At 42.8% G+C, this 27,433-nt stretch overlaps 1 protein-coding gene and 1 non-coding gene across 2 annotated transcripts in view; one reads left to right on the forward strand and one right to left on the reverse strand.

The window, feature by feature from the left end:
• DNER (delta/notch like EGF repeat containing) overlaps positions 1-27,433 on the reverse strand; it is a 390,362-nt gene that overhangs the window by 16,609 nt on the left and 346,320 nt on the right. The window contains exons 10-11 of the mRNA XM_061387371.1: positions 23,461-23,574; positions 7,365-7,496 (exon numbers count right to left, since the gene is read on the reverse strand). Coding sequence (XP_061243355.1) covers positions 7,365-7,496; positions 23,461-23,574 — 246 coding nt within the window. The remainder of the gene's footprint in view (positions 1-7,364; positions 7,497-23,460; positions 23,575-27,433) is intronic.
• LOC133236521 (U6 spliceosomal RNA) lies at positions 18,985-19,093 on the forward strand. The gene has a single exon (XR_009732918.1). It is a non-coding gene; the product is annotated as a U6 spliceosomal RNA (small nuclear RNA).

Here is a 27,433-nt window from a genome sequence, read left to right on the forward strand (position 1 = left end):
AGATATGACATCAGAAGATGAGACCCCCAGGTTGGAAGGTGTCCAATATGCTACTGGGGAAGAGGGGAGGGCAATTGCTAATAGCTCCAAAAGGAATGAAGAGGCTGGGCCAATGTAGAAACAACGCTCAATTGTGGATGTATCTGGTGGTGAAATTAAAGTCACATCGTAAAGAACAATACTGCATAGGAACCTGGAATGTGAGGTCCATGAATCAAGGTAAATTGTATGTGGTCAAGAAGGAGATGCCCTGGAGAAGGAAACAGCAACCCACTCCAGTATTCTGTCCTGGAGAATCCCACAGACAGAGGAGCATGGTGGGCTGCAGTCCATGGGGTCGCAAAGAGTCAAACATGACTGAGCAACTAATCACAAGAAGGAGATGGTAAGAGTGAACATCAGCATCTTAGGAAAACAGTGAACTAAAATGGACTGGAATGGGTGAATTTAATTCAGATGACCATTATATCTACTACTGTGGGCAAAAATCCCTTAGAAGAAATGCCGTAGCCTTCATAGTCAACAAAAGAGTCCGAAATGCAGTATTTGGGCACAATCTCAAAATAGAATGATCTCAGTTCCTTCCCAAGGCAAAGCATTCAATATTAGAATAATCCAAGTCTATGCCCCAATCATACTTTAAAAAAGTTTGAAAGCGAGTAAAAGTCTATGGTTTTTCCAGTAATCATGTATGGATGTGAGAGTTGGACTGAAGAAAGCTGAGCACTGAAGAATTGATGCTTTTGAACTGTGGTATTGGAGAAGACTCTTGAGAGTCCCTTGGACTGCAAGGAAACCCAACCAGTCCATTCTAAAGGAGATCGGTCCTGGGTGTTCTTTGGAAGGAATGACGCTAAAGCTGAAACTCCAGCACTTTGGCCACCTCATGCAAAGAGTTGACTCATTGGAAAAGACTCTGATGCTGGGAGGGATTGGGGGCAGGAGGAGAAGGGGACGACAGAGGATGAGATGGCTGGATGGCATCACTGACTCGATGGACATGAGTTTGAGTGAACTCCTGGAGTTGGTGATGGACAGGGAGGCCTGGCGTACTGCAATTCAGGGGTCGCAGAGTCGGACACGACTGAGTGACTGAACTGAACTAAACTGAACTGAAAAATGTCTTTTAGGTAGATGTCACTTAGATAGCTAGAGAATTTTGGAACCATCTATTGCCTAGGATAACTGTGAGGAGGGATTTCAAATTTCTTTATATTTTCTGTAGCTAAAAGTTAGCTTGACAACCAAAGTAGTCAATGAGACTGGGAAAAGTGAACACCCTTGTTAACCTTCAGAAGAGGCAGGAGGGGAGGGAACAGAAGGCAGAGCTTGAATCCCTCATAGTGATCCTATTACTGAACAAGTATCAGTAAGCAACTACTATGTACTATATGGACTGATGCTGAAGTGCCAATACTTTAGTCACCTAATTCAAAGAGCCAGCTCATTGGAAAAGACCCCGATGCTGGGAAAGATTGAGGGCAAGAGCAGAAGGGGCAGGCAGACAATGAGATAGTTAAACAGCATCACTGACTCAATGGTCATGAGTTTGAGCAAACTCTGGGAGATGGCAAAGGACAGGAAAGCCTGGCGTGCTGCAGTCCATGGGGTCACAAAGAGTCAGACACGACTTAGGGACTGAACAACAACAGCATGTACTATGTGCCAGGCCTCATGCTGGATGCCTGGGATAAGGAGCAAGGCAAAACTTAGAGAATAGTGTGCACATGGATCCCCTAGTCTTTTCAGAGATGTGGAAGCGAAAGCATGCTAAGCCACGAGGGACCAAGGCGACAGTGCCTCGGGAGGGGACAAAAGCTGTGCCATCTAACTGGGGAATGAGGAGAGCTTTCATGGTGGGGTCCACAGCAAGCAGGGCTCTAAGGGGGAGTACATATTAGCAGGGGATGGAGGGGACAGAAGGGAAGGCTGACCCAGGCAAAGGCCTGGGAGGAGTGGAGAGCAGAGTGAGGGACTGGAAGGAGGACAGGGTGGCTGCTTGCCCGCAGGTAGCGAAGCGGAGAGTGGCCGAGTGAGGAGGGGGCACCTCCCCTCAGTGCAGGGGCAGTCCTGCAGCTTCCACCAGGCGATAGCATGGCCTTTGGTCTTTAGTCATTAATGTATTTCAATAGCGGCTTGCTGTGAAAAGGATGGAAACAATGGTGGGAAGGAGGGTCTGAGGGATTTAGATTTGCATCTTTGAAAAGATGCCCCTTCCATTTACAACCTCATAGATGAACTGGAGGACATTCTGCTGAGTGAAACAGACCAGACACAGAAAGATAAATATTGTATGATGTCAGTTACATGCGCAACATAAAGGAAAAAAACCCAAAGTGGAATGGTAGTTACTAGAGGCTGGAGTGGGAGGTAGGTGACGGAAGGAAGGAAGAAACAAAAAAAAAGGGAGAAAGGAAGAAAACAAGAAGGAAGGAAAGTAGGTAGTTGACTGCCAGGGGCTAGAGGAGGAAGTATGGGGAGTTACTGTTTTGCAAGATGAAAAGAGTTCTGAAGAAGGATGATGGTGATGGTTGCAAGACCACATCTAGCCACAATTGCTCCCCAGAGGTCAGTGGTGTTCAAAGTATTTAATAAAGTAATTATGGATTAAGTGGGATTTGCAAATCAACCTCAGACCCCAACACCATTGCTGCCAAGAGGAGACGTTTTATTTGCAAAGAGTCAATTTATAAATAAACACTTGTGAAAAGTCCAAGGACCCCTTCATTTGACTATTCCATTTTTGAGAATTTATCCTACTAATACTCTGATATTCTCACAAAAGTAAATACATATATAAGAATTTTTACTCTACTATTCTTTTTAATACCAAAAACTTGAAAAGTTATTTGTCAATCAACAGGGGTCTTATTAAATAAATTATAGAGCATTTAAGAAACATTGTGTGATGTTAAAAATTGAGGAAAATATGTACTAAGTCAATATGGATAAGCATTCAAGATATATTAAGGATAAATGCAAGATGCTGAACAGTGTGTATGAAAGTGAAAGTGTTAGTTGCTCGGTCGTGTCTGACTCTTTGCAACCCAGTGGACTGCAGCCCACCAGGCTCCTTTGTCCATGGAACTCTCCAGGCAAGAAGACTGGAGTGGGTTGCCATTTCCTTTTCCAGGGGAACTTTCTGACCCAGGGATTGAACCCAGGTCTCCTGCATTTCAGGCCGATTCTTTACCAGCTGAGCTACCATAAAATGGGATTTATACAGTGACTAAAATTATCTGAAGGAATCCATAATAAATGCATAACACTTGTTACCTTTGGGGAGTGAAGTGGGGGTGTATTGATGGGGAGGAAGATTAATTCATTTTATTTTGTTTTCTTATTGCAGTATAGTTGATTTACAATGCTGTGCTAGTTCCAGGTGTACAGCACCATGAACAGGCTCCTCTGTCCATGGGATTTCCCAGGCAGGAATAATGGAGGGGATTGCCATTTCCTTTTCTGGGGGATCTTCCCAACCCAGGGATCGAACCCACATCTCCTCTATTGGCAGGTAGATTCTTCAGCCACTAGGGAAGCCCATATATAGTAGTGTATATATGTTAATCCTAAACCAGTTTTGTTTTTTAAGAATCCTAGTTTATAAAAATGGGAACCAAAGAACTGAATCTATCTGTACAATAAAGACTGCTCATATTACTGTTTGATGGGTTTCTTTAACCATTATTAAATTCCCTGCATTTGGGGACAAGGAAGCCCCAGACATCCAACCTTGCTCTTTGCCTGGGCACCTGGAGCTGCCTGAGCGAAGTCTTATACAGCGACTCCCATCACATATGAGGATCGACCCTTGGATAATGATATCCTGAAGGCAAGGGCTGCTTCATTAACCTTTATATCCTGGGCACTATGCATGACTGAACAACAACAACAATGTTGCGACTGAACAACAACGATGCCTGACCCTTGACAATAGGAGGCCCTGGATTATTCACTAAATGCATAAATCCAAGATACCCTGTTCCCCTACTTCTCAACCGCAGAATGTTATTAAATCAATGGCTTAACAATAGGTTCAACTGCTCAATATACGTTGCTGTTGTTGTTGTTGTTCAGTCACTAAGTCGTGTCCAACTCTTTGCAACCCCATGGACTGCAGCACTCCAGGCTTCTCTGTTCTTCACTATCTCCTGGAGTTAACTCAAATTCATTTCCGTTGAGTTGGTGATGCTATGCAACCATCTCATCCTCTGCTGCCCTCTTCTTTTGCCTTCGATCTTTCCCAGAATCAGGGTCTTTTCCAACGGGTCAGATCTTTGTATCAAGTGGCCAAAGTATTGGAACTTCAGCTTTAGCATCAGTCCTTCCAACGAATATTCAGGGTTGATTTCCTTTAGGATTGACTCGGTGTATACAACTGGCCGATTCTCAATCAGCAGGACTGTCTGTAACTCTAACAGCACCATTGTTCTCCTTCTGAGAGTTCCTGTTGAGATTTACCAACCTGACCTTGTATCTTTCAGGCACCCTCCTCCTGGTTTCCAGCCAATTCAGAAAATCACAGATGTTCCAGGTTAGAAAGAAACTCAGAGACCATGGGTTCCATGGCTCATAGAGGACTAGAGACCTCATATCATCTCTGCCCACTCATGGCCCAAACTTTCCTTTCATTCCTGGCCCTTAGATCTGTTCTTTTGATTCAGGTCCATTTATCTCAGCACTGGTCACTAGCTCCACCTGTGTGTCATCACAAATCTTACACATTCATTCTCCATTCTTACAGTCAGGTCAAGGATGGAAGCAACCAACACTGAGATGTGACGGAACCTTATCTGTGATAACATTTATTTTTAACACCTTTGACTGAATGGAGAGGTGCAAGTGAGACCATCAAATGGAAAGTGCTATTCTGGGAGAACAGGGAACCCTGTGTGTACTGGGATGTGCCCAACACATCCACAGACTCAGAGTGGCCTGTGCTCTGGGCATATATCATCTAAAAACACGATTGTCAAAGGCAAGTCCTCGCCAGCTGGCTCAAGGTATAAGAGCTACAGTACCATAGAAAGAAACAGAAAAGGCAACTAGCATCTATTTAAGTGTCTACTGCTGCACACCAGAGATCTACACAAAGGATCCTTAATTTTAATCCTCCCAGCAACTTTTCTATCACCATTTTACAAGTGAGAAAGATGAGGCTGAGATATAGTTATTTGTCCAGGTCACAGAGCTAGAATATGATGTCACTAGAACATGAAGTCACCTTTCATCCTGATTATTCCATCCATGTATATCTTTTGCCTATAATATCATCACCAGAAAGAAGTAAAATTTAGATTTTTTTTTTAATAATGATACAATTTTACTTCAAAACTTCTCAAGGGCATCCTTTGTGTTTCTGAGTTCTTATCCATACTCTCCTCTCCTATATATTTATTTTCACAACTAGAAATTTAAAATTATACATAGATCTGCCATGCTGCTGCTGCTGCTGCTGCTAAGTCACTTCAGTTGTGTCCAACTCTGTGCGACCCCGTAGATGGCAGCCCACCAGGCTCCTCTGTCCCTGGGATTCTCCAGACAAGAACACTGGAGTGGGTTGCCATTTCCTTCTCCAATGCATGAAAGTGAAAAGCGAAAGTGAAGTCGCTCAGTCATGTCCAACTCTTCGTGACCCCATGGACTGCAGCCTACCAGGCTCTTCCATCCATGGGATTTTCCAGGCAAGAGTACTGGAGTGGGTTGCCATTTCCTTCTCCAAGATCTGCCATGAGGCATGAAATTTGTCATTTCACAGAATTACCAAATTTTAGAATGAAAATGGGTCCCATTTTCATAAGTACTCTGAATAAGTACTTATGTACTTATCAGTACTGGATAAGTACTCTGAGGCTCAGCATAACTAACACAAGAAGTGCCACAGCCAGGGCGAGAACCAAGGTCCTGCTGGCCCAAATCTGGGATCCTTTCCTTTAACAGATCTCACTGCTGCTGCTGCTGCTAAGTCGCTTCAGTCGTGTCCGACTCTGTGTGACCCCATAGATGGCAGCCCACCAGGCTCCCCCGTCCCTGGGATTCTCCAGGCAAGAACACTGGAGTGGGTTGCCATTTCCTTCATCCCGGACCTACTTTAGTTTTAATACCCTGCATTGAATCATAGCCCTTAGCATTTGTACCACTGGAATCTCTTTCCTTCCCTTTCCTCAACAACAGAATGTTTCTCACCTATTGTGACCAAGGATCCCTAAGACCATTCTGTATATGGGTATTTGAAAAGATTGAGGATGAGTATTTGAAAAGATTGAAGGGGGAATCCTAAAAAGAATTCATCTCTTCCTCTCTCAAGCCCTGAGCCAAGATGAGAGACAAAGAGTGAGTAGCTAGGAACGCAAATACCTTTACTGGCCAAGTTGATGCTGAAGAATATGGTCCATATTTGTGGATAAAAAGGTTTCTGGAAACTGACCACACCCCCACTTCAGACACACACAAAGAATTAGCAGACAAGCCTGCGCTGAACCACCAGTGAGGGGTCTGTTCTTGCAACACTACAACCTGGAGGAGAAGCGGCAGCAGGCAGGCCAGCCCAGGAGGGAGACTGACAGACAGGGCTATGTCTACATAACTGCCTCTTTCCAAACTCACATAGCAGAGTCTTTGCCTGATGAAGAGGAGGCGAGAAGGCCCTGGAGAAATATGCAAACTCAACAACCCTGCCTAATTTAAATGAGAAGAAAAACACCATTCAAAGTTGAGTTTTTAGTGATTGACAAAATAACAACAATCCAATTCCAGTGCAGTTCTCATTTTCACTTCGATCCTAGAAGCTACCAGACTTTCATATGAACATATATAGTCCTAATTCTGACACTGTCGAACTTCTGTGCGTCCATCTGTAGAGAACACCTCGCCCTAAGCAGCTCAAAATGTTTTTCAGGTTTTGTGTGATGCCCATCCTCCCTGGACTTCTCTCCGGGCAACTGATGGAACCTAATACATTTGAAGATACAAATGCGAAGTGAATTTACATTCTTTGTGTGTGTGTGTGTGCTTTTAATTTATGCTTTCAACACAAAGATTCTCTTTTTGGATCGGATTCTAATGCTTCTCTGCTAAGCACATTTTTGGCTGTCTTGCAGCCGTGAACTCGGGATGACATCGGCACATTCTCATCCCAGTGGGAAGGCTGGATTGAGGCTCAGAAATGATGGGGAGCAGCATAAAGCAGTGAGCAAAAATATTCAACCAGGACCCGGGAAGCACAGGGGGCTCAGGGTAACACTCTGGGCCTTACTGCCTCTTCTAAGAGTGACGTGGGGCTGGCTGGACGCAGTCAGCCTCTTCTTCTCATTGAATGAAAATGGAATGGGAAATCACAGGGGCTGAGCTGCAGGAATACTCACGGATTTCACAGTTTGCTCCCACCCAGCCATGTGGGCAGTGGCAGGTGTAACCATTGGGCTGGTCCAGGCAGGTGCCGGCGTGATGGCAGGGGTTACTGTCACATTCATTGATGTCGATGTCACACTCTTCCCCTAAGGAGATAAAGGAAAGCAGCAGTGAGCCAGCTAGCTGTCCCAGTGGCCCTGACCCCTGTCACTTCTCTGGCTCAGCAAAGATCTAGGGCTAGGTTCAAGCTCTCCATGGACTTCCCAGGTGGCGCCAGTAGTAAAGAACCCACCTGCCAATGCAGGAGACATAAGAGATGTGGGTTTGATCCCTGAGTTGGGAAGATCCCCTGGAGGAGGGTAGGGCAACCCACTCCAGTATTTTTGCCTGGAGAATCCCATGGACAGAAGAGCCTGGTGGGCTACAGTTCATAGGGTCGCACAGAGTTGGACACTACTGATGTGACTGAGCACATGTGCTCGCCTGCATTGCAGCCCAACTGGCTGTTTGCATAAAGTTGCAGAAGTCTCCCAGAATTCCAGACAAGACATCCTTTACTCAAGTAAAACTTAAAAAAGGAAAAGAAATGGTGCCAGTAGAAAGAATCTCCTTTAATCTATCAAATTCATGATCTGAAGCTGATTCCCATGTCTGAATAATCCTTTCATGGTTTATGGGAGAAACAAACCTGGGTTCCTGATTTTATTAAAGAAATCATTTTGTTTTAGACGGAATCAGCTGGATCTTCTTATTTGTTTTTCTGAAGCTCTGGAAAGCCAAAAAACTCACAGTTTATGATTTTGGGGGGAGCCAAGTATTTGAATGTGCATGTCTGGACATCTGACTATTTTCTGGATAATTCTAGGGTGCAGCTGCGTGCCTAGCCTGAGTCAGTAATACAAATGCAATCTCCTTTCCAAACCCCGGGATATGCTTCAGGGAGAGCATCAAGCCCACCTAAGGAAAGACAGCTGTGATCTCTCGGGCGAGCCCAGGCTTTAACCCATCTTCCCTGGGAACAGTGCCCGAGGGGAGCTCACCACTGCTTGGGTCCATCCATAATGAAAATTGTGACCTGGGCTCCTCACGTTGCCACTCCCAACATCTGGGGGCATCCTTGCCCCTCTCAGAGAAAGCCTGGTTTAAACTAACAAGCCAGAACGGGGGCTGATGTCACTGTGGTCAAAAGGCCAACTCACAAGCAATAGCTGGTTATTAGAAGTTACCAATATGAAGCCATCTCTGTGTGATTTAAAGCCAAACTATGAGTCAACACTAAATGAGTACACGTCTAAAAGAGGTGACATCAGGACCGAATACAGGATACTTCAGATTGAGGTAGTCACTTACAAGTTTGAAAATGAGAAAAGCCAAGCTCTTTTTAGAAACCTCTTGCTATCTTTTCTCAAAAAACATTTGATTTTGTATTGAAGTATAGCCGATTAACAATGCTGTGACAGTTTCAGGTGGACAGCAAAGGGACTCACCCATACATATACATATATCCATTCTTTCCCAAACTCCCCTCCCATCCAGACTGACACACAACATTGCACAGAGTTCCTTGTGCTGTATATATAGTAGGTTCCTGTTGGTTATTCACTTTAAACATAGCAGTGTGTACATGTCAATCCCAAGCTCCCTAAATATACCTCCATTTGTTGAGATAAATGAAAAAGGTGACATTAAAAAAAAAAAATCTCTGAGCACTGCTATCATCATAATTAAAGCAAAGGAGCAAAATCAAATATTTTGTCAATCTTCAAAGGCAATGTCTCAGCATGTATTTGGGTAATTGCTTCCAGGCTTATTTAATTGGTGTTAAAGTGCTTTTCTATCTGCCACGGGTTTACCTTGCATTTATAAAACCACCATATGTCACTCACAGACCATTTTAGAGGCAGAATCTCAAACCAAAATAGTTCATGTCTGTTTCATTTCACACTTTTTTCACACCTGGCATCTATTTTTAAAGTAAAATCTGTCAAATGAAACATTTACTACGTCCAGGTCCTACTAGGTTGATTATAATTCAGCAGTGTCTAAGTGAATTTGTTTCCTGCAATAAATAGTCATTTATGTCAATAGGAAAGACATGAAATTGATTGCCTCTTACTAACCTATTTCAAAGGTTGTCTTGCTATGAATGGGGCAATCACTCTGACTGGAAAAGCACATAGACTAAACTATTACAAATGGCATTACTTGGTATAGACTAGTTGAAGAGACATATAAACAAGAACGTGCTGAGAAACAATAAAAGGATGAAATCAAAGGCCCTGACGAATATACACATCAGTACTGCTTTCCATCCATTTAGCAAGACAAGCTTAATTGAGGTATTTATTAAACAATAGCTCTTTCCCCGGCTATCTGATTACAGCAAATTCTGAAATAAGATGTTTGGCCACCTTTGCACCAATGGCTACAGAAATGACCTGACTTCTCCCTACTTCCACAGCCTGAAAGTGAGTGTCAGTCGATCAGTCCTGTCCAATGACCCCGTGGTCTGTAACCCACCAGGGCCCTCTGTCTGTGGGATTCTCCATGAGAGAAGCCTGGAATGGTTTCTAGCCTAGCAAAACTCAAAAGCCCACTGTGCTCCAGAAGTTTAACATCAGTGTCAGACCCTTCTAATCCCCTAAGTTCTGGGCAGTCCTAGAGCTGTCAGTCCAGTCCCGCTCAGATCCAGAGCTTTCCTGGGGAGATAAATGCCAAGTGCAGGTCCAGAGCAGCCCTAATGCATGTTTTGGCTCTTGGAGCTCCAAGTGGCTCTAAAATAGTTGAGAAAAGTCCAAGATCCTCAGATTTATCTCTTCTTGGCACTCACTAATTTGGAAGGACTTGGTAGGAAGAGAGAATGGCAGGGGAAAATAGGGTCAACTTATTCTACAGACATTTATCAACTCTCTAAGACCCAGGAACCAGAGAGCCAGGACCCAGAGAGAATTCCAAACCTGTCCCAATCTGGTTTCCATCACCACCGTGTTCTTAGAGCTATATTTGGGGTTCAGTGACAGTTTTGGAGAAGGCGATGGCACCCCACTCCAGTACTCTTGCCTGGAAAATCCCATGGATGGAGGAGCCTGGTAGGCTGCAGTCCATGGGGTCACTAAGAGTCAGACACGACTGAGTGACTTCACTTTCACTTTTCACTTTCATGCATTGGAGAAGGAAATGGCAACCCACTCCAGTGTTCTTGCCTGGAGAATCCCAGGGACGGGGGAGCCTGGTGGGCTGCCGTCTATGGGGTCACACAGAGCCGGACACGACTGAAGCGACTTAGCAGCAGCAGCAGCAGCAGCAGACATTAGTTTATGATAAAGCTCCATGCCAGTCAGGAGCCCAAATAGCCAGCAGCTATTTCCACAGCATAGGTACTCAGGAAGAATCTCAGAGCAGTTCACAGTTCAAAGATACCTTTAGATTGACTCCACTGGCCTATTTTACATGAACATGCCAACATTTCTACTTGAATTGTTATCCCTTAATTGCTACACCTGATGTCTTCATAGTGTTGCATGCTTGGGGTAGGAATATGTGGTGATTCTGATGGTGGAGCCACTCAAGGAAAATTTCACGCAGGAGAAATTCAAAGATGACTGCTCTTTTTGCCTCAGAGTAATAATGCACTTTGTTATTAGTCTTATGCAAAGTATGTGAAGATTTATTACAAATAATGGGCTTCCCAGGGTGGTGCTGGTGGTTAAGAATCCGCCTGCCAATACAGGAGACACAAGAGACATGGGTTAGATCCCTGGGTCTGGAAGATGCCCTGGAGGAGGGCATGGCACCCTGCTCCAGTATTCTTGCCTGGAGAATTCCATGGGCAGAGGAGCCTGGTGGGCTACGGTCCATGGGGCCACAAAGAGTCAGACATGACTGAGCAACTGAGCACATAGGGAGTAAATTGGGTTTCATTCATGTTTCTTTGTATTAGGAGTACTATATTTTTATGTACATTTCAACACCTCACCATTTGATCTCCAAGCAATATGCATTCTAACTTATTTTAGTAGAAGAGTCTTCAGTACATTATATCATCTTTCTCTACTCATAGTTTACTTAATAAATCTTTATGCTTTTGCTGCCTTGAGCCAGATTACTTTTTTCTTGAGTTGCTTACTTTTTTTATTTGAGTGGGGAAAATCAATTACTTTTAAATCATCATTGTGCTTGAATAACATTTGCAAAGAGAATATGAAATGAAATTTCTACTTGACTAAGGCTGGAAATCAGAGCCTGAGCTTTAAATCTTTTCCAATTGCTTTTCAATCTGCTACTTTATAAGAGGCAATCTGTATAGTAGGTATTACTTTTGCTAGTATTTATGCAAATTTACAAGTGTATTATTTAATTCTGTATGCTTCCCTTGGATAAATTAAAATGAGAAAGATAAGTATTCAAAAGTCACTGCTGTCAGTAAATCCCTGGGTTAATAGAGCCTCCACTGAATGATATCAATGAAAGTTATTATAATCATAATATCTAGTATTATAAAATTTCAGCCTACTATGTGCCAGGCACTGGAATGGGTGCTTTAACTATAACTCCTTCATACTTGCTGCTGCTAAGTCACTTCAGTCGTGTTTGACTCTGTGCGACCCCATAGACAGCAGCCCACCAGGCTCCCCTGTCCCTGGGATTCTCCAGGCAAGAACACTGGAGTGGGTTGCCATTTTCTTCTCCAATGCAGGAAAGTGAAAAGTGAAAGTGAAGTCGCTCAGTCGTGTCTGACTCTTAGCAAGCCCATGGACTGCAGCCTACCAGGCTCCTCTGCCCATGGAATTTTCCAGGCAAGAGTACTGGAGTGGGGTGCCATTGCCTTCTCCACCTTCATACTTTACAAGCATTTTATTTCAGATGAAATGAATCTAAATAATTACTTGGAACTTCTACAATGATGGAGTAACTGGAACCTGACTTGCCTTCCCACTGTAAATAATTAAACAAGTGAACAAAACATATATATATATATGTTTTAAAAACCTTTAAAACATTAGACAACAGGCAGTGCCTAACTGATTGCTGAGAGAGAGAAAGAAAACAGCGGAGTACCAACACCATCCTGGCTTTCTGCCTGGAACCAATTTAGAACACAGTGGTTTTGCTGAACTGAGGGGCATAATTGGAATTTGGAGCAGCTCAGCCTTCACAGGTGGTACTAGTGGTAAAGAACCCACCTGCCAATGCAGGAGGCATACGAGACATGGGTTCAACTCCTAGGCTGGGAGATCCCCTGGAGAAGCGCATGGCAACCCACTCCAGTATTCTTGCCTGGAGAATCCCATGGCCAGAGGAGCCTGGTGGGCTACAGCCCACAGGGTCACAAAGAGTTGGACATGACTGAAAGGACTTAGCACACAGGTAGAGAGTCCCTTGGACGGCAACGAGATCCAATCAGTCCATCCTAAAGTCCATCAGTCCTGGGTGTTCATTGGTAAGACTAATGTTGAAGCTGAAACTCCAATACTTTGGCCACCTGATGTGAAGAGCTGACTCATTTGAAAAGACCCTGATACTGGGAAAGATTGAGGGCAGGAGGAGAAGGGGACGACAGAGGATGAGATGGTTGGATGGTATCACCGACTCAATGGACATGGGTTTGGTTGAACTCCGGGAGTTGGTGATGGACAGGGAGGCCTGGCGTGCTGTGGTTCATGGGGTCGCAAGGAGTCGGACACAACTGAGCGACTGAACTGACTGAGCTATCATTTGTAGGACAGACCACCATAGAAGATAGAGCCGCATAGTAAAGGAGCACCCGAGATGCGCTGCACCCCTTGAGTTTGTTGTTGAGTACCGTGCCTGAGTCGGTTGGAATGCCACAGGCAGAGCAAAGCGGGGGAAAGATGGACACTGCCCACAGCTCACAGAGGACTGGGAAGTATTTAAACTTTCACAAGTTGGAATACACATTTCACTGGCCTCCCCGCCACCCTCGGCCTGGGCATTCACAGAGGAAAAGGTCACATCTAAGTAGCAGGATAGAATTATCTCTACTGTAAATGCTACTAGAGTTTCACCTTCCAAAATACAAAACAAACCTTGAAAGAATCAATCAGGTCAGCAAGTAACTTACCTACTTACCACAAAGAAGGCCTGCACTTTTTAAAGAAATTCAATTACTCAAAAACTTAACTCACAATGACCAGCAGTCAGACAAAAAAATACCAGATGTGCAAAAAAAGCAGGAATATGGGATCCATACCCAGAAGGAAAGTCAGTCAAAATTCAGAGATCCAGAAATATCAGCAACAGATGATGGTGAATAAATAAGAAATTTGTTAAAAACGTGAAGGGAAATAATGGGGAAGATGAGGATAAAAATGGAAGATATAAAAAAAAAAGTGAATGGAACTTCTAAATATAAAAATGTCAAAGACAATATTAATAAAAAGAAAAAACTACAAATATGCCTCATGAATATGGGCACAAAAATTCTGAACAAAATATTAAAGGACAGGATTCAGCTATATAGAAAAGAATTGTACACTATGACAAAATGGTGTTTATTTCAGAGAGACAAGAAATTAATTCAGTATTTGAGAATCAATCAATATAATCCATCATATTAATAGGTTAAAGAAGAAAAATCATATGATAACATCAATTGATGCAAAAAAAGCATTTGGAAAAATTCAATAGCTATTCATAACTAAAGTTACCAGCAAAGAAGGAATAGAGAGTAACTGCCTCAACTTGATAGAAATAAATCTAAAAAGTCTATAGCTAACATAGTGATAAAGAATCCACCTGCCAATCCAAGAGACATGGGTTTGATCTCTGGGTCAAGAAGATCCCCTGAAGAAGGAAATGGCAACCCATTCCAGTATTCTTGCCTGGGAAATTCCATGGGCAGTGGAGCCGGGCAGGCTTCAGTCCATGGGGCTACAAAGAGTTGGACATGACTGAGTGATGGAGCATGCACGGTAATAAAGTTGGAGTTGTAATGGCAGAGGAATGGAGACATAGATCAATGAAACAGAAGGGAGAATTCACACAAATATGGCCAACTGATTTCTGACAAAGGTTTAGAAGCAGTTCTATTTAGGAAAGGCAGCCTTTTCAAAACATGGTGCTTGAGAACTGTACTTCTATACGAAAAATAAAAGCAAGCCCTCTAGTTGGAAGATGCCAGAAAAGAATGCAGACTGTGAAGAAAATAATCCAAGAGTATTTACAAATGCATGACACAAAGCTCACTGAGGGGTGAGGGGCAGTGCTGACCTGAGTAACCTTGCAATGGGCAGAGCTGGTAGGACCAAAGGCAAAAGGAGCCGGACACCAGCACTGTACTCTCTAGCGTCCCACAAGGACACAAGTTTAAGAACTCTGAGTCCAGGTTCGATGCACGATACTGGATGCTTGGGGCTAGTGCACTGGGACGACCCAGAGGGATGGTATGGGGAGGGAGGAGGGAGGAGGGTTCAGGATGGGGAACACATGTATACCTGTGGTGGATTCATTTTGATATTTGGCAAAACTAATACAATTATGTAAAGTTTAAAAATAAAATAAAATTTTAAAAAAATAAATAAAAAATTAAAAATAAATAAATAAGTAAAGTGATATGAGATAAAAAAAAAAGAAGAACTCTGATACTGCTCTACATGAACACAGGAATTAAACAAGTAAAACAACGTTGGATGGTACTAGCTAGGAATCTTGCTGTTGGTGTGGGAATTTCCAGATAAACAAGAGAGAAGACTGGAATGATCCATGTAGTAATGGAGTAGAGTTGGAGAAATTAGTGTAAATTCATGCTTAGCTTAATTCAGATATAGATGGCTATGCAAAACTCAGCAGTGGCCACAGGACTGGAAAAGGTCAGTTTTCATTCCAATCCCAAAGAAAGGCAATGCCAAAGAATGCTCAAACTACCGCACAATTGCGTTCATCTCACACGCTAGTAAAGTGATGCTCAAAATTCTCCAAGCCAGGCTTCAGCAATACGTGAACCGTGAACTTCCAGATATTCAAGCTGGTTTTAGAAAAGGCAGAGGAACCAGAGATCAAATTGCCAACATCCGCTGGATCATCAAAAAAGCAAGAGAGTTCCAGAAAAACATCTATTTCTGCTTTATTGACTATGCCAAAGCCTTTGACTGTGTGGATCACAATAAACTGTGGAAAATTCTGAAGAAGATGGGAATACCAGACCATATGACCTGCCTCTTGAGAAACCTGTATGCAGGTCAGGAAGCAACAGTTAGAACTGGACATGGAACAACAGACTGTTGTTCCAACAGACTGTTTCTAATAGGAAAAGGAGTACGTCAAGGCTGTATATTGTCACCTTGCTTATTTAACTTCTATGCAGAGTACATCATGAGAAATGCTGGGCTGAAAGAAGCACAAGCTGGAATCAAGATTGCTGGGAGAAATATCAATAACCTCAGATACGCAGATGATACCACCCTTATGGCAGAAAGTGAAGAAGAACTAAAGAGCCTCTTGATGAAAGTGAAAGAGGAGAGTGAAAAAGTTGGCTTAAAGCTCAACATTCAGAAAACGAAGATCACGGCATCTGGTCCCATCACTTCATGGCAAATAGATGGGGAAACAGTGGAAACAGTGGCTGACTTTATTTTTGGGGGGCTCCAAAATCACTGTAGATGGTGATTGCAGCCATGAAATTAAAAGATGCTTACTCCTTGGAAGGAAAGTTATGACCAACCTAGACAGCATATTAAAAAGCAGAGACATTATTTTGCCAACAAAGGTACATCTAGTCAAGGCTATGGTTTTTCCAGTGGTCATGTATGGATGTGATAGTTGGACTATAAAGAAAGCTGAGCACCGAAGAATTGAGGCTTTTGAACTGTGGGGTTGGAGAAGACTCTTGAGAGTCCCTTGGACTGCAAGGAGATCCAACCGGTCCATCCTAAAGGAGATCAGTCCTGGGTGTTCATTGGAAGGACTGATGTTGAAGCTGAAATTCCAATACTTTGGCCACCTGATGTGAAGAGCTGACTCATTTGAAAAGACCCTGATGCTGGGAAAGATTGAGGGCAGGAGGAGAAGGGGATGACAGAGGATGAGATGGTTGGATGGTATCACTGACTCAATGGACATGAATTTGGGTGAACTCCAGGAGTTGGTGATGGACAGGGAGGCCTGGTGTTCTGCGGTTCATGGGGTTGCAAAGAGTCGGACACAACTGAGTGACTGAACTGAGCTGAACTAAACTAAATATTGCAATGGCAATATTTATAAATACATGGGTTAGTATACAGACACATTTGCTTGCTATGTCAGCTGAGAAGATTAGAAGCAAAGGCGTGCCTGGAATATCGAGCACAGTTTGAGGCCAGATCTTGGTTTCTAGTACCATTCTGCAATAAAAGGAACCATTCTCCTTGGAGAGATGGCTGATTCTAAGACAGGAGCAAGAAATATATAAGATAAGACTGGGATATCTTCAGTGCCAGAAAGCATATAAAACACACACACACAACCACCACCAACACAACAACGGAGTGTGTTCATTGTCCGGGGACAATAGGAGCCAAATGAAAGAATTCCCAATGTCCAAATCTGGAACATTCTGAGCAACAAAATAAATAAAAATCTTCTGACTAAAGCTGAAACTCCAGTACTTTGGCCACCTCATGTGAAGAGTTGACTCATTGGAAAAGACTCTGATGCTGGGAGGGATTGGGGGCAGGAGGAGAAGGGGAAGATAGAGGATGAGATGGCTGGATGGCATCACTGACTCGATGGACGTGAGTCTGAGTGAACTCTGGGAATTGGTGAGGGACAGGGAGGCCTGGCGGGCTGCGATTCATGGGGTCGCAAAGAGTCGGACATGACTGAGCGACTGATCTGATATGATCTGATAAAATAAATATCCATAACATCACACTGATACAAACAAATGTGTCAAAACAGACAAATCTCTCCTACAGAAGAATTTCACATAGTTTATGTAGCAACTTTTCCTCCAAAGAGATGGGTATAACTCCCCATTCCTTCAGTGTGGTCCTTTCAAAGAGTAAAATATGCAAAGAGGGGGAAACAAAAACATTACCGGGGAAAAACTTGATAAACACTATCTAAGCGATCAAGGTCAACGTCAGTGGTCAGGAATCATAGTATGTAGCCTTGATATGTGGGATGTGATTAGAAAGTCAGCAAAGGACATGCAGGGATACTTGGCCAAAGAGTAAATGTAGATGTAAAATAATCACACGAAAAGGTGTCCAACATCATTTATCATTCGTGTTTGCATCAGTCACTCAGTTTGCAATCCCACAGACTGTGGCCCGCCAGGATCCTCTGTCCATGGGAGAGTTCAGGAAAGAATAGTGGAGTGGGATGCCATTTTCCTACTCCAGGGGATCTTCCTGACCCAGGGATCAAACCCATTTCCTGTGTCTCCTGCACTGTAGGCAGATTCTTTATCTGCTGAGCCATCAGGGAAGCCCATCTTTATCATTAGGGAAGTTCAAATTAAAACCACAAAACATCACTAAACACATACCAAAATGGCTAAAATTAAAAAATGAAGACAATATTAAATGCTGGCAAGGAGAGAGATAAACTGGATTATTATGCATGGTTAATGGGAAGTAAAAAATGGTTAAGCCACTCTGGAAATATTCTGACATCTTTTTTTTTTTGAAAAGTCCACATCAAGTACTTAATGACCCAGCACTTGAATTCCTTGGCAAATGTTACAGAAAAAAATGAAAACTTATATTCACACACAAAAAACTGTAAATGAAGATTTACAGCAGCTTTCTTTGTAATAGCTCAAAATTGGAAAGAACCCAGATTTCTTTCAACAGGTGAATAACTAAACAAACTATGGAGTATTCATACCATAGAAGGCAGATCAGCAATAAAAAGGAAGACACTTGATACACGCAGTGATCTGGATGAATTGCCAGAGAATTATGCTGAGTGAAAAAAACTTGAAAGGTTACATGCTATATGATTCCATGTATAAAATATTTTTGAAATACCAAAGTTATAAAGATGCGGAACAGATTAGCACTTTCCAGGGATTAAGGAAATTTTCCTGTAGTGGACAAGAAACGGGCGTGGCTATCGAAGGACAGCATAAGGAATCCTTGTGATGGAAATGGTCTGGAACTTGACTGTGTGAATGTCAGTAATCAGGGAAAGACACTGTACTGTAGTTCTATAGCATGTTGTCACTGAGGGTAAACTGCACGCTGGATCCCTCTCTATTATTTACTGAAACTGTTCACGAAGTCTGAAGTTTCAATTATCTCAAAATAAAAACTTTGATTTTGAAAAAACAGCCAAAGGGATAAAAAAAGACATACAGATAGTCAATCATTTCCTTAAAAAAAATGTGCTAATGAATTCCGTTAGTTAAGTTGCTAGGATAACTTCGTACTCATATGGGGAAAAAATAAACTTCCATCCTTAAGTCACACCATACACACAAAAAATTAACTCGAGACCTAAACCTAAAAGCAAAATCTATTTTTAAAAATTCTAGAAGAAAACATTGGGCAAAATGTCATCATCATAAGGTAGGTAAAGAAAGAATAAACCAAAAGAGAAAAAAATTGATGAATTAGAGATTATCAAAAAAAAAAAAAGCACTTGCTCCCCCCACACACACACACACAAAAAAACATTAAAAATGTATGGAAGGTACTCACTTTGGCAGCACATATAGTAAAAAATTAGACCGATACAGAGAAAATTAGCATGGCTCCTGAGCAAGGATGACATGCAAATTCATAAAGTGTTTCATATTTTTGCTGTATGGCTCAGGAAACTCAAACAGGGGCTCTGTATCAACCTAGAGGGTTGGGATGGGGAGGGAGATGGGAGGGAGGTTCAAAAGGGAGGAGATATATGTATATCTATGGCTGATTCATGTTGAGGTTTGACAGAAAACAGCAAAATTCTGTAAAGCAATTATCCTTCAACAAAAATAAATTAATTTAAAAAAAGAATATATGGTTGGATGTACTGCTGGGAAAAAAATAAAGAATGAATGGACAAGCCAAATGTTTATCTGACAAAGGATTTGTATCTAGAATATGCAAATTACCCTAACAACTCAATGATATGACAAAAATTCAATTTTTAAAAACTGGGCAAAAAATTGAAAAGACCTTTCCCAAGGGAAGACATATGAAAGTAAAAAAGTGAAAGTAGTTTTTCAGTTGTGTCCAACTCTTTGTGACCCCATGGATTGTAGCCCGCCAGGCTCCTCTGTCCATGGGATTCTCCAGGCAAGAATACTGGAGTGGGAGAATTCCTTCTCCAGGGGATCTTCCCAACCCAGGTATTGAATCCACGTCTCCTGAACTGCAGGCAGATTCTTTACCATCTGAGCCACCAGGGAAGCCCAAAGACATCTGAAGGATCAGTAATTACATGAAAGATGCTCAACATCAAAGAAAGTCAAATTAAAATCTCAATGAGAATAAAGCACTGATGACATTTGCCTGTGAAAATGAGCTGGAACTTACAGAATGTTCTGTGAACTGAAAGACAAATACTGAAAGGTAGCTGAAAAATGTTGAAGAATGACTACGGCTGAGTAAAAACAGGCATTTGTTATTTTCAAAGACCAGTTAGAGTGATGTTCAAGCCTGCTTCAATTGGAAGAGTCCTCCTGCTTGCTGCGATCACAGTAAGAATGATAAGAAAGGCCTGCTGCTGCTGCTGCTAAGTCGCTTCAGTAGTGTCCAACTCTGTGCGACCCCATAGACGGCCTCCCACCAGGCTCCCCTGTCCCTGGGATTCTCCAGGCAAGAACCCTGGAGTGGGTTGCCATTTCCTTCTCCAATGCATGAAAGTGAAAAGGGAAAGAGAAGTTGCTTAGTCGTGTCCGACTCTTAGCAACCTCATGGACTGCAGCCTACCAGGCTTCTCCATCCATGGGATTTTCCAGGCAAGAGTACTGGAGTGGGGTGCCATTGCCTTCTCCGAAGGCCTAGGGGTGGAATTTTCACCTAGAACATGAGTTGGACAAGATGTAGCAACTAAACAACAACCAAAAGGTGTATGGCCAGTGGGGGAGGCAGAGGGGATTGAGAGGCGGGAGACACACAGGAAGAACATTATTGAGAAGAAGAGCATGCACTGCTGTTCGGGAATCAAGCAGGCAAAGAGGGCCCAGGACAAGCCTGGGAAGACTGGATGCAGCCAAACCTCCCAGGTCTTGATGATCCAGTTAAAAGTCTTAAAGACAATGATATGCCAGTAGGTGATTTTAAGTAGGGAGAGACAAGATTAGATTTTCATTTAAAAGGTCTCTTCAGAGCTCCCCTGCTGGCTCAGTGGAAAAACAATCCACCTGCCAACACAGGAGATGCAGGTTTGATCCCTGGGTTGGGAAGAATCCCTGGAGAAGGAAATGGCAATTCACTCCAGTATTCTTGCCTGAAAAAAAATCCCATGGACAGAGGAGCCTGGCAAGCTACACTCCATGGGATCACAAAGACTTGGACACTACTTAGTGACTAACATTTTCACTTTCAAGGAAATAAAAGCTTCTTTGCACTCAGGATAGAAGTAAATATTGGTACAAGGTTTCTTCCTGGAGAGCAATATGGAAATAAGTATGTATTCTCCTGGATCCTGGGATTCCATTCCTAGGAAATTAGCTCAAAGAAATAATCATACAAGTTCACAAAGACATGCATGCAAGAATATTCACTGTAATATTGTTTACAATCGGAAAAAGTTCCATCTCTCCAAAAGCTGAATTGAGCATGGGTTAAAAAAAGAATCCTGACATATCATGGAATTGATGACAGGACAGCCAATAAAAATGATAAACAGAAGCATATTCCTTAATGTGAAAGTGCCATTTATGAAATACACATATCTTTAAGTGAAAAATAGTATGAACAGTATGATTTCTTTTATGTTCAAATATATGCATTTACGGGCTTCCTCGGTGGCTCTGCAGTAAAAAAAAAAAAAAAATCTGCCTGCAATGTAGAAACTGCAGGAGATGTGGGTTTGATCCCTGGGTCAGGAAGATTCCCTGGAGGAGGGTGTGGCAACCCACTCCAGTATTCTTGCCTGGAGAATCTCATGGACAGAGGATCCTGGTGGGCCACAGTCGATAGGGTCGAAAAGAGTTGGATATGACTGAAGCAACTTAGCAGGCACGAACATATGCATTTACACTACACACTGTATCTTAAACACAAACAGACCTTCAGGAAAACCCCTGGATAAGTGTAACAAAATGTTAACAACAGCTGTCTCCTAGTAGCACAGTTTTAAGTGGTGTTTTTTTTTTTCTCTCTATGGCACTATATTTTCTCATTTTTCTTCCAAGCTTTTTATTATTTGTGGGATATAAATGTCTAGGGGGAAAAATGGAGTGCTTCCCCAATATTATCTTTGCATTTATTGATGAGAACAAATGTCCTTGCGTGTTTATAAACTGGTCAGAAACAAAACCACCTGCAGATAATTTTCTGAGTAAGCCCGCTTCTCAGTCCCAGGAAAAGCCAAAAGGAAAACAAAGGATGTGACACAGATAAACAGAAGGAAGATCAGGGTCGCTCCTCCTGATTTTGACTGTTGGCATCTTCCCCAGAAGCACGAATGAGGCTCCCCAGGGATGGACTGGGGGTCCAGGTTCTGTGGAATTCTTCAGGGTTGGGGAGGTGGCCTCTGTGGCTTAGCAGGGAGAAGTGAGCATGCAACGCACTCTCCAGCCAATGATAACGTATTTCCAGAAACTTTAGTGCCCACCTTCTTCTGTCAGCACCCTGTATATTAACCTTTCCCAACCTGCAAGCCAGAGTGACCCTGATGCTATTGTTGGCTGAGCAAGTGCTCAAAACAGAGACCTGACCTACGCTCTACATCTCCGCACTCCTGTGCTCAGTTAACAAAGCAAAAGATGGAATCTCCACTACCCAAGTGGTTCCTAATTTCTTTTGAGAATCTGATGAATCTGATTTAAGAACTTCCCCCTCAGTATTTACACATGCATATGACACTTCACATCTGTTTGGGGTGTTCACAACCCGCTGAGATCTTTGAGGGGTGACTTCAAAGGAGCCCTTGTTAGGCTCATTCCCCTTGCCCACAGTGACTTTTCCCACTCAGAGCCCAGGGGCCTCCAAGGCTCCTCTTGAACCCAGCCCTGTCCTCCCGACCTGTTCTTCCATCAGATATTTTCTCCCCATCCACTCCCTCTGCCCACACCTCTCCTGTCCTCACCTTCACTACTAATCCAAGGTCTCCCTCTCATCGCCCCCACCATCTCTCCATTATGCAAAATCCAGATGTTAATATACAATATTTGCCTTTCTCTTTCTGACTTACTTCACTCTGTATAAGAGGCTCTAGGTTCATCCACTTCACTAGAACTGACTCAAATGCATAGGGCAGTAAAGGGGACGCAGACATAAAGAGCAGACTTTTGGACTCAGAGGGTGAAGGAAAAGCTGGGATGATTTCAGAGAATAGCACTGAAACATATACCTTACCATATGCAAAACAGATAACCAGTGGGAGTTTGATGTTCGATACAGGGCACCCAAAGCCGGTGCTCTGTGACAAGCTGGAGGAATGGGGTGGGGAGGGAGGTGCAAGGGGGATTCAGGATGGAGGGGACACATGTATGCCTGTGGCCGATTCATACTGATTGAGTCATATTGATGTATGGCAAAAACCATCACAAGGTAGTAATTATCCCTCAATTAAAATAAATAAGTAAATCCAGACACTGCCGTTATCTTTCAATAGAAATAAACCTGGTGGTGAAATGCAGTTTCTGCAGAAGACACATTTGACCCTTCCATTCTCCTTCTCGCCTCCATTAGCACTGACACTTTATCAGGTGTGAGTGTAGTGTGGTGTAATGGCTCATGTCTCACGTTTCAAAGCTACAGGTCAGAAAACGTACATAGCAAGGGCAGTCTCAGCAAGTCTTCGAACCAAATGCTGATCTGAGAGCCTCACTTAATGACAACACGGTAAATTGCTTTAAAACTGGTCTCCGTCCAAGCGATCCCTGCTTAACTTCTGCAGTGCAATTCATATTTTGCAATAATGTATGCATAGAGGTTTCTGGGTTTTTTTCACAGCTGCAATCTCAGGGATTTTGCAGTAATTCGAAAACTCAGTTTCTGGGTCACTTGCCTGTAAATCCTGGTGTGCAGACACACGTGCCATTGAGACCTTCGCTGTCACAGGTGCCTCCGTTCAGACAGCTGACATTAGCGCATGGGTCCTTGTAGGATTCGCAGTGGATTCCTGCAGAGACACAGATGCAAAAAGGGTAACTTGCTAAGGTCTCCAGCTCCCATGGCCTTGGAAAGGAAAGTGTTTGAATAGATTTGAACAGTGTGAACGCTGATTCCCAGAGGGGTGCGTGTGTGTGTGCATGAACACGCATGTGTGCACACATGTATATGTATTCATGTGCCCACCCTTGACTTTTGCTGTTGTTTAGTTGCTCAAGTCATGTCCGACTCTTTGCGTCTCTGTGGACTATAGCCCACCAGGCTCCTCTGTCCATGGAACGCTCCAGGCAAGAATACTGGAGTGAATTGCCATTTCCTTCTCCAGGGGATCTTCCCAACCTAGGAATCGAACCCACATCTCCAGCTTTGGCAGGCAAATTCTTTACCATTGAGGCACCAGGGAAGCCCACCCTTGACTTTAAGTTGTAAAAACACACCTTACTAGAAAGTATCAAATTCAGTACCTGATCATAAGTCCCACCATAAAGTCTTCTCTGTATTTTCTCTGACCCCACACCCCAAAGTCTGGGCAACAGAAAGTTAAAACATTGAAAGATTAAATTTATCAGTGACACATGGTTTCTAAGTCTCCAAAAGAAACAGAACGTAGCCAGACAGTCTACAAAAAAATGTCAATATAACTGATAAACAGTATCCTGAAGGTAAAGATTTGGAGTCAGATATTTAAACGAGCTCCAGTTGCAGTTTTGGAAAACTGCAGGGGAGAGGAGGTCCTTAGACTTCATCCCCAAAGATCAAACCAGTTCACCACAGATGAAAGGCAACGTGTTGCACACATACTGTGTTCCAGACCCTTCTGCTGTGCTTTATGTATAAGGTGATCCTCGAGTCAACACTAGGAGACAAATATCCAAATGCAAGGTCACCAAGCTGGCGGAGAGGGACCCAAAGATGATGGTCACTTGAATGTGATCCTGTGCTCGCTGAACAGTTCATGAGATGGAGCTCTGACTGCCATGGAAACATACAGAGTCTATGGAACTCTGCACCCATTCAACAACAAACAAAAGAGGCACTGAAAAACAGTCTTTATAACAAAAACAGTTTCCCTTGGCATTAAAAAGTAGTCTATGTGTATATGTATGTACGCAAAGGCTTGAAGCTGAACTGAGAGAAAAATGAATTTCTTTGAATGTCACTTTGTATATCTCTACATTGTTAGAATTTTTCACAATGACTATATGGCATTTTCATCATTTTATTTTTTAAAAGAACTTTAAAAATCCAATGCTCTTTGAAAGGTAGAATTTCTGGTATTTCACTGGAAGGTCAGATGGATGAATAGACTAATCTCTCTCTTTGTTCCCCTCCCCTTTGGAGAGGAAGATAAATTATATTCTGGGTAAGAAACTATATAATGAAACTTATCCTTTCTGACAGTCTCAAGAAAACATAAGCATAAATCAAATAATAAAAGGATATTTATTTAATTTCCACTTCCTTACTTCACTCATATTGTACAAAAGACTGCCACACCCAGTGACTCATTTTGACACTGAAATTATTCTTGCTGGGACTTTTTTCTCTCCTTTCTGTTCTAATTTTCAATGTCTTAGAAGCAAGGTTCAGGAAATGGGATGTGGGGGGGGGGTGGAATGCAAGAGAAAAAGAAAACAGAATTCCCTGTCTGTAGTCACACTAATGATTTATTGGAGCGTGGTAAAGGGAAGAGGAACTAAAGAGCCTCTTGATGGAGGTGGAAGAGGAGAGGGAAAAGCCTTAAAACTCAACATTCAGAAAATTAAGATCATGGCATTCAGTCCTGTCATTTCATGGCAAATAGATGGGGGAAAGAATGGACACAGTGACAGACTTTATTTTCTTGGGCTCCAAAATCACTGCAGACAGTGACTGCAGCCATGAAATTAAAAGGTGCTTGTTTCTCGGGGAAAAAAAGCTGTGACAAACTTAGCATATTAAAAAGCAGAGACATCACTTAACTGACAAAGATCTGTATAGTCAAAGCTATGGTTTTTCCAGTAGTCATGTACTGATATGAGAGCTGAACCATAAAGAAGGCTGAGCACCAAAGAATTGATGCTTTTGAACTGTGGTGTAGGAGAAGACTCTTGAGAGTCCCTTGGACTGCAAGGAGATCAAACTAGTCAATCCTAAAGGAAATCAATCCTGAATATTCCTTGGAAGGACTGATGCTGAAGCTAAAGCTCCAATCCTTTGGCCACCTGATGTGAAGAGCCAACTCATTATAAAAGACTCTGAAGCTGGGAAAGATTGAGGGCAGGAGGAGAAGTGGGCGACAAAGGATAAGATGGTTGGATGGCATCAGTGACTCAATGACATGAGTTTTGGCAAACTCTAGGAGATGGTGAAGGACAGGGAAGCCTGGTGTGCTGCAGTCACAAAGAGTCAGACACAACTTAGACACTGAGCAATGAACAAAGCATTTTAGAATGGATGTGTTTTCATATCTTTTTATCCTTTGCCATCATATCCAACTTGTGAACAATATTTTACCACATATTTTTCCAAAGTGCCTTTCATATCTTTGCCTGACTTTTCTCCCTGCAACCACCACCCTAAGCCCACTGCCTCATGCCTGGTGGGAAGCACTCCCAGCCCCCAAGTATCTCCTAGCTCCCTCTCTGCCTCCAAAGACTGGATGGCACCTCCCTGACTCATCCTTAACAAACCCACGACTCACAGTAAATATTCAAGGTCAAACTAATTTAAAGATTGGACTACCCTGGCAGTTGAGTAGTTAGGAGTCTGCCTGCCAATGCAGGGGACATGGGCTCAATCCCTGGTCCAGGAAGATTCCGCATGCTGCAGGGCAACTAAGCCCTCGTGCCACAACTACTGAGCCTGCGCACTTAGAGCCTGTGTTCCACAAGAGAAGCCATTGCAATGGGAAACCTGCATACCTCAACAAAGAGCAGCCCCTGTTTGCTGCAGGCAGAGAAAAGCCCATGGGCAGTAATGAAGACCCAGCACAGCCAAATAATTAATTAATTTAAAAAACTAATGTAGAGATTAAAGTATAAAACTGGTAATTGCTCGTTGCTTGAGTGTGTACAGTCTCTTCACCCAGGAGTCTCTATTTTCATCTTTCCAGTGATACCCAAGTAGCACAGGCTGAACTGAAACAGTAAAATGCAAAAGAGCATTTTCTGCTTCCAAGTGTTATGAAAAACAAGAATTCACACATTTGCAAGTTCAGGGAAGCCTGATGTGCTGCAGTTCATGGGGTTGCAAATAGTTAGACATGACTTAGCGACTGAACAAGAAGAAGTTCCTAGGAGGCTGATCACTGGGAACCAGGTGACAAACGAGGCTTTCCATTATAACAGGAAATACAGCCACACCAAAGTTCAGAAGTGTTCTGAAATCTAAGAGCAAAAGTATCCGTTAGACCTAAAGTAAGAGCAATCAAGGTCATGTTTTTCTGGATTTTTAGTAATACCATTGCCAACCTAATCTTAAAATATTCATATAACTAATACATTAACACACAAATTACCACATTCCTCAAATAAGGCCGAAAAGCATGTTCTAGGCTGAGTGTTTAAGCATCTCAGCTTTAAAAGCCTTCAGTAAGGTACATTTGATGAAAACACTCAAGATAATAAGCAACTTCAATCTTTTGTGTGTTTGGGCAATGATTTTATCCTTTGTTATTTCTCTTTTTCAAAAGATAAGATATTCAGTCACTTGAGGTTCATTGAGAGTTTTCTGGCAGCAAGATGGGACAAAAACTAATCTTCACAGCAAGAGGATAACTTTGAAGCAAGACGGTCTCAAACGTCCCCAGAGAGCACTTTGCCGACTCGTGTTTCTATACGCTGAGCCTCGCTAAGCCCTTTGCAAGAAACACGTGCCATGCTGTTCAG

The sequence above is a fragment of the Bos javanicus genome, chromosome 2 (genome assembly GCF_032452875.1).
Source record: "Bos javanicus breed banteng chromosome 2, ARS-OSU_banteng_1.0, whole genome shotgun sequence".
In the NCBI taxonomy this organism is placed as follows: Eukaryota; Metazoa; Chordata; class Mammalia; order Artiodactyla; family Bovidae; genus Bos; species Bos javanicus.